Source organism: Talpa europaea, assembly GCF_964194135.1.
Source record: "Talpa europaea genome assembly, chromosome: 7".
Classification (NCBI taxonomy): Eukaryota; Metazoa; Chordata; class Mammalia; order Eulipotyphla; family Talpidae; genus Talpa; species Talpa europaea.
Genome location: NC_140074.1, coordinates 93,432,340 through 93,445,168, shown reverse-complemented (window position 1 = coordinate 93,445,168; position 12,829 = coordinate 93,432,340). Strand labels below are relative to the sequence as shown.

The 12,829-nt window shown below is 40.7% G+C and overlaps 1 protein-coding gene across 2 annotated transcripts in view; it reads left to right on the top strand.

Annotated features, from left to right (window-relative positions):
* The window catches only part of STX8 (syntaxin 8), a 236,418-nt gene that overhangs the window by 55,731 nt on the left and 167,858 nt on the right, over positions 1-12,829 (top strand). For both annotated transcript variants that reach the window (XM_084237544.1, XM_084237545.1), the window contains 2 exons: positions 4,114-4,238; positions 9,705-9,797. In XM_084237544.1, the coding sequence (XP_084093670.1) occupies positions 4,114-4,238; positions 9,705-9,797 (218 nt within the window). The remainder of the gene's footprint in view (positions 1-4,113; positions 4,239-9,704; positions 9,798-12,829) is intronic.

The following is a 12,829-nucleotide window of genomic DNA, read 5'->3' as shown; positions in this document are numbered from 1 at the left end:
GGGAGAATTGAAGGTGGGGAAAGACTGCAGGTGCAAAGGCCCTGAGGTGGGAATGTGCTTCCTATAATCTAGAAATAGCAAGAAGGCTGGTGTGGCTTGAATACTGTGGTACAGATGTATTTTGTGCCAAGGGTGATGGGAAGACTCAGAGAAATTTTGAGTAGAGAAAGCAGGTTTATTTTTCCAATGATTGTTCTGGTAGCTTTATGGGAAATAGATTGTAGAGGGAAGGAGTGGAAACAGGAGACAGGATGAAGCACAGGGCAAAAGCCGTTGAGTTAGAGAAGTGATCAGGTTTTAGATGTGTTTTGAAGGATTTGCTAATGAGCTAGATGCTGTGTAGTATGAAGGAGTCAAAGTTGATTCCAAGGTTTTTAGCCTGAGCCAATGTTGAGTGGTAGTCTTGAGCTGAAATTGGGAAAACTCAGAGGTGGGGGGAGAGGAGACTGGGTTTTGTGGGGCAAGTTTTTTCCCTCTGTTCTTACTTAGCCAATTTAGTACTTAATGAGATGATTTTTTAATTACAGCTATAAGAATTTTATAGATCATCTAATTAAGTGATTTCTAATGATAGCCACCTTTTACATGATTAGAAAAAATACCTGCCTCTTCCCACCAAGATGAATCTCCCTACCTTTGCTTCTCCACCCCACTATTGAGGGTGTCATATTCCTCAATGTTGGGCTAGAATAAAGGTTGAAAACCACTGCCCTATTTAGTTTGTTTTATGGGTGAAAAGCCAGGGCTGAAGCAGGTATTGCAATTGCCCAGGGGTACAAAGCTCATTTTAGTCAGTAATTCTATCAGGTGTGGTTAGTTTCTCTTTTCAGTTGGATTGTAAACTCCTTGAAAGCAAGAATTATGTCTTAAATTCTTTCATATTTTCCTTTTTTGACTTAGGAGAGTATGGAGTAAGATGAGCCATCACTCCAGATATTAAGTCAAACTTAAAACCCAATGAGAAGAAATCAAGTCTTGTGCACACAAGTGATGCCAGCTGTCTGACCTGCTCTTAGCAGCCACGGCATGTGCATTGTTGGATTTCCCAGTGGGTTTGAGGCTTTGGCAAAATATAGACCCCCAAAAGGGTGGGAGGTGGGGGGAGTGGAGAGAGGGAGGGAGGGAGGGAGGGAGGGAGAGAGAGAGAGAGAGAGAGAGAGAGATCGCTTAGCCTTGAAGAATTGAACCAAAATTATGGAATCTGATAACCCAGAAGGAATAGTTTTTTCCTTTGGCAAACTGTACTGTAGTTTGCAATTGCTTTTATGTTGAACTGTGTGAGAGGCAAGACCAAAATAACTTCCAGTGCTTAGGGCTGCTACTGGTCTGGGTTCAGACCCGGAAAGTCTTTCTTGTATGTCTGGTGGTGGATGTGCATTTTATATTAATACGAGATTCTGTCCGTGTGGTACTTTTATTCTCTAATAGGTGTTTAAATACATCTGTAGGTATTTAATTCTAATTAAAATTAATTAAAGGCTGTACTTCTAATCTGCTGTTTTTAGAGATTGCTAGAGCAATTTTCTTTCATTTTTTCCCCTTTAATAATTAGAAAATATATGCTCCCGGGGTGGCAAGAGCTACCAGGGGCATTCCCGCCGTAACTTTAGAGAAACAATATTTACTGTCAACTCAGGTGCAATATGCTGACTTGAATGACTGCTCAGAGGCGGTGACAGATGCACTGTCAAGCTTGTGTTATGTGCCTCTGACCCTGTGTGCTGCTTTCGAGCAATTGCTTTTGCTGTGGACCATACCCGACACCCCCCAGCTCCTATTTTGATCAAGAGCTCACACTTGCAAGATGTTATGAGTTAGAGGGTGTGATTGCAAATTTCCTTCCTTACTTCCTCCCTCCCACCCCCATCTTCAAAGCTAGGTGAAATGGAGTGATTTTTTTCTAGGGAATAAATCCAAAATCTTGACATTTTAGATACTTGGGGCCAACCAAATAAAGTAAGGCTTTAAAGAAACACATCTGCCTTTTTGATAGTGTGCAGAAGTAAGTTGTTCTTTTGTTTAGTGTGTTAGTACTGCTAAATAGAGAGATCAGCCCCATGCTGGAAATCTTAGTGTAAGGAATCAAAATCTGTCTTTCAGTTTTGTTTCTTGTTTCTATAGGTTTAGTAGTGCTAAACTAAAAATGAAATTAATAGAAATAAAATGACTATATTCATTTATTAAAAAAATACTCAGTGTTCCTATGTGTATGGCATGATAATTTAAAATGATAACAGAAACATAATAGAATGAGTATCTTTCAAACACTGCATTAAGCACGATACACGTTATGCATTGTTCTCTTGCCCCCACCCCTTGTCGCTGGACCACCCTGACTACCCATAACAAAAGATTTTATGCTTTATAAGGGCAGAAATTTGGGTCTGTTTTTTCTGTAGTCTGTTGTTTCCTCATCCCCACTGATCATACAAGCCTATCACATGTAAGGACTAAGTAAATGTTTTTGAATAAACAAGTTATTTAATCTCCAGCAGCCCTCTGAGGCAGATATTACTGCCTCAGAGTTGAACTGTGTGAGAGGCAAGACCAAAATAACTTCCAGTGCTTAGGGCTGCTACTGGTCTGGGTTCAGACCCGGAAAGTCTTTCTTGTATGTCTTGTATGCCTCTCACACAGTTCAACATTATATCTTATTGGTAGGTAATGGGGCACGGTTCAAACTTAACGTGGACATCTTTCCACTCCGTTGGGTGGCAGTGTGTAGTCCAGTTAAGGGAGTTTTCAGTTCTTGCCTTCTCTCTAGGACAGGAGGCTTACCCACAAGAAAGGTTAAACAGTAGGCTAGCAGTTATTTCTTGACAATACAAGAGTTGTGGAAAGGCCTAGAGAAATGACAAGTAATGGAGATGCCAGTAAATGTGTAGATGGCGTGGAGCACACACATCTCATACCTAGCATCTATACCTAAATGCATGTAAACTATTATTGGTACTATGGCTACTAGTATATCACCTTTGTTGTCATCGTCATTTTCTTGAATCCTGTGAACTTTCATCTGAAGTGGGTAATTTCATATGTGGGTTGAAGTGGTCAGAGATGGTTTCTTGAACAGCATGGTCCTTGCAATTTGGACAAATGGGTAAGTGGGGACAGAAGAGGAGACACTCAAGATGAAAAAATACTTACGAATATGGGACCCGAGACCAAAAATGTGTTTTTCCTATTCCTTGGGCTATGATATATCTGATACAGAAGACCCATGTTGATTACTAGAGGCAGTAAAGATTAAGATTGGTAATTTAGGACCTTCCTGGTAGCACCAGGGGTTAAGACGCAGCCTATGAAGCTATCCGCAGCCACTGCAGCACGAGTTCGGTCCCCTGCCAGGGAGCTGCCCACATGGTACAGCAGACCTCTCCTGACTTGTCTGCTGCTCCCCTCAGCAGTGTATTTCAGTCAGTCTGCTGTTCTGTTCCCCACTCTGTCTCGGATGAGTCCTCTCGCCCCCCACACCTCTGGCCTGTATCCCAGTTCTTGTATGAATAAATAAATAAATCTTAAAAAAAAAAGATTGGTAATTTAGAATTTTTTATGTTAGGATGCTGCATTATATTTATAAAATTGAATTTTAAACCCTGTATGTGTAGTAAGAAATTATATGTATACAAATGTAATATGTATATGTGTATATATATATAAAAGAAATGGTTATTTTTAAATGCTTTAATCTGCAGTCACGTCATTGTATCTTCTTAGGAAATAATATTTGTGCTTTGGTGTCACATAGTCTGTGAGACAGACTTTATCCTAATAAAAAGGCTGCTTTCATTTGGCCTTGTGTTTATGAAATTTAAGACCGTCATTTGTGATTCTTGACGTAAATGTATCTTGGAGGATTAGTAAGAGTGTGATGTGCTGCCACAGTCCCTTAAACAGCCTGTAACTCTCTGGGGGAGCAGCCTGTGCCTGATCCATTCTCATATCTCTTCCAGCACTGAACTCCGTTGCTGGCATGAGCTAAAGATGCAGTAAATTGTGGTCAGATTGAATGCATTCAAAGCATGCAAGGCTGGCCACCTCTGGACTCGTGGGAGTAATTTGCAGCAGAGCTATATTTTTTGAGTTATGTAACACATTCAATCTTGTTTTTAGGTCCAGCCTGATGACTGGAGGAGCTAAGCGAGCAGTACCCAACCCTTGGCTCTTCGAGGAGCCAGAAGAGACCAGAGGCTTGGGTTTTGATGAAATTCGACAACAGCAGCAGAGAATTATCCAAGGTACTGAATACCCGAGGCGTGTGTCTCAGAAACCTTGTCAAGAGTCTCACTGTGTCCTTGAATGTTCCTTATACCCAATGAAATTTGGAGGGAGAAACTGTTGGTCTTTAAAAACGCTTGACAATTTTGTACCTTGGGATGCCTGACTTGTAGACAAATGCTATCACCCATGAGGGTAGCTTCTGGAAGCTGTGGTTCTGTTCTAGGGAAAGAGCACACACAGGTCTGCATCTAATAAACCCAGCTAAATATGAGGCAGGGGTTACTTTTCTCTAAATGCAAAATTCCACCTTTTTCTTACATAAAATAAATAGATTTTTGGCTATTGCCTTTAAGTTTATCTTAAACCTACCAGTTATTTTTTTAACTTCTATTTTTTAAATTTCAGAAACAATACGTGATTGTTATGCCAAGTACAAACAATATAGGGATATGTAAAATGAAAAGGTCTTTACATTGCTTCTCCAATCTCAAACAGTGAAAGGTTAATACATAATTCTGCAGGTTGGGCCTCCCTGTTGGCCTAGGGGTTAAGTCTCAGTGCTATCACCACAACGGCCTGAGTTTGATCCCCAGCCAGGGAGGTGACCCACATAGCACAGCAGACCTCTCCTGTCTCTGCTGCAGCTCCCCTCACAGTGTATTTCAATAGCTCTGCCTGTTCTGCTCTCCACTCTGTCTCTGGTGAATCCTCTCACACACACACCATCTCTGGCCTATATCCCAGTTCTTCTATGCAAAAAAAATTCCACAGGCTTTTTTCTAACTCATGTACATACATATAGTTAATGGATCTATTTGTAATTCCATGGCTTTTTATTTTTTCACTTAATCTGTGTCATGGAAGTTTTTTTTTTTTTTTTTTTTTAGATTTATTTATTTATTTATACAAACACTGGGTACAGTCAGAAGCATGGGAGGGTGAGAGAATTCACCAGAGTCAGAGCAGGGAACAGAGCAGGCAGAAGGACAGAAGTACACTGCTGAGAGGCCGCAGGAGAGGTCTGCGTGCCATGTGGGACCCTCCTCCAGTGGCCAGGGAGCAGCCGGGGATCGAACTGGCGCTGCAGAGGCTGCGGGCAGCTTCGCAACCCAGCGCTCAACCGCTGCGCCACCAGGGAGGCCCTGTCATGGAATTTTTTCATATCAAAATTAAGATATCTTGGGCCTCCCCAGTGGCACAGCGGTTGAGTGCTGAGTTGCAAAGCTGCCTGCAGCCTCTGCAGCACCGGTTCGATCCCCGGCCACCAGGCGAGGGTCCTGCATGTGCGCAGACCTCTTCTGCCACCCACTGCTCCCCTCAGCTGTGTACTTCGTCATTCTGCCTGTTACACTCTCCGCTCTGGCTCTGGTGAATTCTCTCCCTCCCGCGCCTCTGACTGTACCCAGTGCTTGTATAAAGAAAATAAATAAATCTTAAAAAAAAAAATTAAGATGTTATTCTTTCTAATTCTCCTTTTTAGAAAAGTTTATTGAGGCATAGTTGATATTATCACAAATAACACATACTTGAAGTATGACTCAGTAGGTTTTGACATATATACCTGTAAAACCTTACTACAATCAAAATAATGAATATAATCAGTACTCCCAGTTTTCTTCATGTCTCCTAACTTTTTTTTTTTTTAAAGATTTATTTATTTTTATTTATACAAGCACTGGGTATAGTCAGAAGCGCGGGAGGGTGAGAGAACTTACCAGAGCCAGAACGGGGAGCAGAGCAAGCAGAAGGACCGAACTACACTGCTGAGGGGAGCAGCGGGCGGCAGGAGAGGTCTGCGGGCCATGTGGGACCCTCCTCCGGAGGCCGGGGAGGGGCAGCAGGAGAGGTCTGCGGGCCATGTGGGACCCTCCTCCGGAGACCGGGGATCGAACCGGTGCAGCAGAGGCTGTGGGCAGCTTCGCAACCCAGTGCTCAACCGCTGCGCCACCGGGGAGGCCCTTCCTTCTAACTCTTACTCCTGCCCCTCTCCCTACCCCGCACAACTGCTGACCTTTGTTCTGCCACCACCAACTAGCCCTCCCACAATTATATGATATCTAGTTAGAAGATAATTTTTCTGAATGTTAAAGATAGGAAGTATCTCAACATCTTACTATTCACAAGGAATTTTAAAAATAAGAGTGTTCATTTTCTCTTGCTACTGTAATCACTTAACCACAAGTGTAGTGACTTAAAGTTTGAATTTATTGTCTGACTGTAGATCACAAGTTTCACATGGGTCTCACTGGGCTAAGATCAAGGGAGGGCTTGTTTCCTTTCTGGAGTCTCTAGGGGAGAATTCATTCCCCTGCCCTTTCCAGCTTCTACAAGCTATCCACATCCCTTGGTCCCCGTCTTCAAAATTTTCAAGGCTAGTTTCATGTCTCACCCTGCTTCATATTTCTGTCTGACTGTAACTGAGAAAGGTTCTCTGTTTTTAAGGACTCATATGATTACAGAGGGCATCGTCCAGACATGTGGGATCGTATCTATTTCATTTTTTTTTCCTATCTCAAATTTTTTAACCTTAATCACATCTGCAAAATACCTTTTGCCATGTGAGATCACAAATTCACAAGTTCCAGAAATTTATCTAAGGACGTTTTTTAGGAGGGGCATTCTGCATAGCACAATGATCATCCTGAAACCATTATAAAATTGAAGAATGATTAATAGAGTACAGTACGTTGCAAATGATCTGTGATGATATGTAGTAGTTATGCATGATTTTGCCTGACTGCTTGGTTCTTGATTGTTTATATTTCTGCGAGTAGCAGCATTTTGCTTTTCTCATTGTCTCCAAAGTTGGCCATACAACTTTAGGACTTTGAGAAGCTCAGATGATGCTTTAGGACTTTGAGAAGCTCAGATCATCATTATATTTTTATTATGTGTGCTGCATTTGGTTATCTGGACTTTTCTGTGTGTTTGGATTATGGAGCAAAAATTTATGACAGCAAGGAGGTGCTAAGTTCTACTAAGAAAGATTTGAGTGAAGCAGTTTTTAGCTCTTTTTGTTTTTCTTCAGAGAAATAACCTGTAGGGAGTTAAGTGAGACAATGAGTCAAGGTTGAAAGAAAAGAGTATATTGGAAGTATTAATCTAAGTCTTTACTAGATAAAGCAACATAGACCTTAGTGGCTCTTTTCCTAATTGAAAACTTTAGAGGAACCTCCTTTTCTCTTTTGAAATTGTTTTACCTTTTAATTCACTTTGACACCTGACCCTCAGTCCTGTACATAGATTATTCTTGGGATGCATTTGGAATTTTACAATAACGTCGGTCACCCTAGAGCAGCACTAGGTTGATGATAGATTTGCGTTGGAGACCATCCAAAAGGTTGTTACTAAAAACCAAAAGTACCTCATTATAAGTGATTTCACTATAAAATGGTCCTTTGGAATGATCCCTAGAGACAATAGGTTGTTTGTATAGTTTTCAAAGTACATAGTGTCAAAAAATGTCACTAAGGGGTCCTTACCTCATACCATTAGTTTAAATAAATTCCAGATGAATTAAAGAATTAGGTGTAATGGCTTAATTCCATTAAAAGACTAAGAAAAATATATAAGTAAATCTTAATGTGATCTGGGGTAAGGAGACCTTTGTGATTCTGAGGATGTGCCTTTATGTGGAAAAGTCTTTTACAAAAACACCATCAACAAATGAAGCTGCAACTGGCATTATACCTTCATCTGGTATGTTGTGTTTGGGTAGAAAGATTCAGGTTCATGGTGTTCTTCCCAATGCACCTCAAAGCTAAGGAAAAAATTCTTACAAAGATCACTGAGACTGTGTAGTTAAAAAAAATTTTTTTTAAAGAAAAAAATATCTCAATTTGAGTTTTCTCTTTAAATTTTTAAAATCTACAAATGTAATATATCTTCATTTTAAAAACAAAAATACTATTTCACTATATTCTTTTGTATCCTGCTTTTTAACTTACTATATTATGAACTTTCAGTAGCAAAATATACATGTACAATATCATTTTTCATGGCTGCAGTATTACTATGTGGGTGTATTTTATATTTTTAAACAAAACACTGTGTTTGGGTATTTACGAAATTTCAAAATTTTCACTACTCTAAATATATCTCGGTCCAGTCAGGAGGAGAAAAAAATTTAAAAAGGGAAAAGTTTAGTATACAGAATTATTAACTATTAGGAGGATTAGCAGGATTACCTAGCAAACAGTAAAGAGAACAAAATAATGGGTGTGATTTGATCACTTACTGTAAGGCAGAGATAGAATGGCCAAGGAAGCATCCTGAGCAGATCTTGTCTAAAGGGGTTCATTGGATTTCAGAGAAGTCACAGTGGTGCTGAGCTGGTGGAACTTTCTGAAAATCTGCCCTCTGGAGTACCAGGGAATACTGTTCATGGGGAAGTATTAACTGGAGACATTCTGTTATAAAACCACCCATGAAGAAGGTGTGGGGAGAAGTTGCTGGATTCTGGTTGTGCTATGCTATACACTGAAGGAAGTGGACATTGATGATACAAGCCCTGCAGGAGCCTGTCGAGAGAACAGGCAGGAAGCAGGAAGCAAAATCCCTTTCCTTCTGTAATGTCTCCCGCAGTCTCCTCTACTAACAGAGCTCACAAAGGAAAATGTACTTAAAGGATTCAAATCCCTTTTCATAGAGCAGTCAAAAGAGGGGAAATTTGGATATGAGAAGCAATACTTTGATAACCAGTAGGGAAACAGTGTTTCAAGTTGGCCTTGTATATACATCATTGCTACTGTCTGAACATTTTCTTACATGCATTCCTAGAGGTAGAATTGATAGATTAAAAGGACAGGCACAATTTGCGCAGTCCTCCCATTACATAGTGCTTAGGAGCTTCTAGTTCTTTACACTTTGGTTAACCCTGGTAATTAGCATTCTTTTTAATGCTTACAATCTGATTTTTTTTTTTTTTTCTTGGAAGAACTAGGTTGTCGGCCAGATGTGTGTGGGTGAGAGGATTCACCAGAGACAGAGTGGGGAGCAGAACAGGAGACTTGACTGAAATACACTGTTAAGGGGAGCAGCGGGCTAGACAGGAGAGGTCTGCTGTGCCAAAAAATCATTTCTTATTTGTGTTGCAAAAAACATAGTAGTGATGTCAAAGGTTTTATTTTTTCATTCTTAATTCTTTTGTGAAGTTCTTGTCTACATTCTTTGTCCATTTAAAATTTGGAATATTAAGTATTTTAATTGATTTGCATACACTATATATTATCAAAGTTTAAATGTTCAGTCAAATCTTGCATTATTTTATTTTTAATATTTAAAAATTTTAATTCATCTGAAGTTTAGTTTAAGGTATTAATATTTAACTTTTTCTTATTTTCCAATAATGTTAGCTATTCTTTCTTTTTTTCCTAATTGATTTAAAATGTTGTCGTTATCATATATTGAATTGAGTTACATGCCTGGACACTATAAATTATTTTCCTTTGACTTTTAGTTAATTGTTTTACTTTTTTTTTCAGAACAGGATGCAGGCCTCGATGCCCTTTCATCTATCATAAGTCGCCAAAAACAAATGGGGCAGGAAATTGGAAATGAACTGGATGAACAAAATGGTAAGAACATATCTGAGGTTGACCAGATTTGCCACTCAGGATAAACACTAAAACCGTGATTTTAATATTACAAGACATGTAAAGTGGTTCAACATCAATCGATTATTATAGTTTAATGCAGTTGAGGGAAGAGTGTAGCAGAGTTAGACTGTAGTCATTAAACACAGCCACGCACCCATACGGTATTTCCATCAGTGACAGGCTGCGTGCACTGTGGTGGTCCTTTGTGTAGTCTAGGTGTGTAAGAGGCTCTACCATCTTGGTGTGTGTAATTATCACATTTGCACAGCAATGAGATCATCTGGCACATTTCTCAGAAGGTATCCCCGTTAAGACATGCATGACTGTGCCAGGTAAAGAAGTTTGATTATAAATTCCAGTTCCCTGTAGCTAGTTTTAAAAGTACTTTGTTCTGTGATCCACTTATCCCAAGAGTGTTCCTTTGCGTGGTAATGTGAAGCTTCTGAGCACGGTGTACAGTGATGTGTACAGTGATGTGAAGCACAGCAAGATTGTGGGGACTCCACGTTGCCTCCACACCCAGTGGAGCTGGCTCCTTTTCCATCATAAGTACCAGGTTCCAGGGTAAAAAATGCTTGAAGATCTTTGTTCAGGGTTTGATGTGACAGATCTGGTTGAAGAAAGTTTAACCACAAGCAGGACGCCTTAGGATCTTATCCTAATGGCCCTGGTGCTTGAAGTGTGATGTGAGGAGATGGAGCCTGCATGAGAGTGGCAGCAGTGGGGATGGAGAAGAGAGAATGGATGTGAGGGACTGCCAGGGCTTTTCCATGGCAGACACAGTCAGGGGAATCGGGTAGGTCACAGTTTTGTGAGTGGAGACCATCTGTCCAGTTTGGACATGTCCAATTAGAGATGCCAGCGAGGAATCCAAGTGGAGTGTCAAGCAGACAGTTGGAGATACGGTACCAGAGCATAGTGAGTAAAGGGAAGAGATGTGCGGAGCTTCAGCATAGAGGTGACGTGTGAAAGCACAGGAATCGTTGAGCTTCAGTGAAGCGAGCACTCATTTAAAGCCCCCTGCTGTGTGCTAAGCACTTTCCATTATGTCATTCCATTTAATCAGCATGCAGCACTGGGGAGACAGTGTTATCTCTGTTTGTGAGAGATGAAGCTCAGCATGTCAGAGGGACCTCCTAATTTCACATCAATTCTAAGTGATGTGAACTCAGGTCTTTGGATTCTAATGGCATTGCTTTGTCTGCTATGCCTGCTTCCTCTGTAAGGAAGACAAAGTAGGGAGGGAAAAGTAAAAAGGAGATGCTTCTACAGCTTTAGCATTTAGTTATAATACCATAAGAGAATGGCTTTCAAGAAAAAGCATCATGTGGGAGTGGGCCCGTGCTTGATCTGGAGGGAGGGGCGCACCTGTCTCCTTGATCTCTACAAAAAATGAGTTGATGTTGCTCAGATAAATAAATTCCATTTATCATTCCTCTAGTATGGATTACTTAAGCAAATGGGAAAACCTTCCATCTTTATCATCCTAATAGTGGTTTTTCAATAGTTTGAGCACAAAGGGGAGGGTAATTTAGTCCTTTCCCTAATAGTGCTAGGTGAATGCACTCATTTCTGTATTCACATATAATTTGCTTATTGGTCAATTCCTTCCTTGAATAACAATATTGGTAAGAAATAAGCTTGGTGGAAAATCTATCAGATCTGTAATTTTTCTTTATCCCGAGAAAACAGCCTATTCAGTTAGTTGGACTAAAAAAGACCTCTAGCCACTGTAGAAGTGCAGGCCTAACACCTACCCATCATGTGATGTGCTTGGTTGAGTTCGCATGTGATCTCTGGGTAGATGGTTAAGAATTAATGGCACAGGGCCTCCCTGGTGGCGCAGTGGTTGAGCGCTGGGTTGTGAAGCTGCCTGCAGCCTCTGCAGCGCCGGTTTGATCCCCGGCTGCTCCCCGGCCACCGGAGGAGGGTCCCACATGGCGCGCAGACCTCTCCTACCGCCCGCTGCTCCCCTCAGCAGTGTACTTCGGTCCTTCTGCCTGCTCTGCTCCCTGCTCTGGCTCTGGTGAATTCTCTCACCCTCCCGCGCTTCTGACTGTACCCAGTGCTTGTATAAATAAATGGATAAATCTTTAAAAAAAAAAAATTAAAAAAAAAAAAAAGAATTAATGGCACATACTTTGGTGGAGAGACTTGCTGACTTCCTGGATGAAATCCCCAGACATTTTACCTGCATGAGCAATCATGGCAGCTTGTTCTAATCTTTTTTTTTTTTTTTTTGAAATAATTTTATTTTATATATTTTTTACATCATTTTTAATTTTTGCACATTGTATGTATTTTCATCTTGGTTATAGTTCCCATACAATTCCCACCCCCTTGTTTTGATCCTACTTTCTCCTCTCCCCCCCGGCCCCTTGGACTGTGTCTCTGGTTTGTAGCTGCTTGTTGATTTTGATTAGTCTTTTTCCTGGTCCCTATTTTGTCTTTCCTTGAGTTCAGTGATTATACTTTGTTATGCATTGGAAACACCTAGGGAACTTTTGAAACACCTAAAGCCCCGGCCATACCTGTGTTGGTTTTCCATTGTTAGTATAACAAATTACCACAAACTTAGTGGCCTGAAACAACATAAACACATTAGCCTACGGTCCTACAGGTCAGAAGTCTGATCTGGGTCTCATTGCGCTAACACTAGAATATAAGAGCTGTATTCCCTTCTGGATACGGTAGGGGAGAATTCACTGCCTTTTGCTAGCTTCTGGAAACTGCCTGTATTTAGAGCTTTCTTGATTTGTGTCCCCTCCTCTATGTTGAAATCCAACAACAGATAATTGAGTCCTTCTCACATTGCATCACTATGACCTCTAACCTCTGTCTCCCTCTTCTACTTCTAAGGACTGGGCTAACCCAGACTAATTTCCCTATTTGAGGTCTGCTGATTAGCAACCTTAACTCCATCTATAACCTTAATACCCCATGGCCGTGTAACCTAACATATTCCAGGGTGTCAGGGACTGGGGTGTAGACATCTGGGGTAGGATGTATTA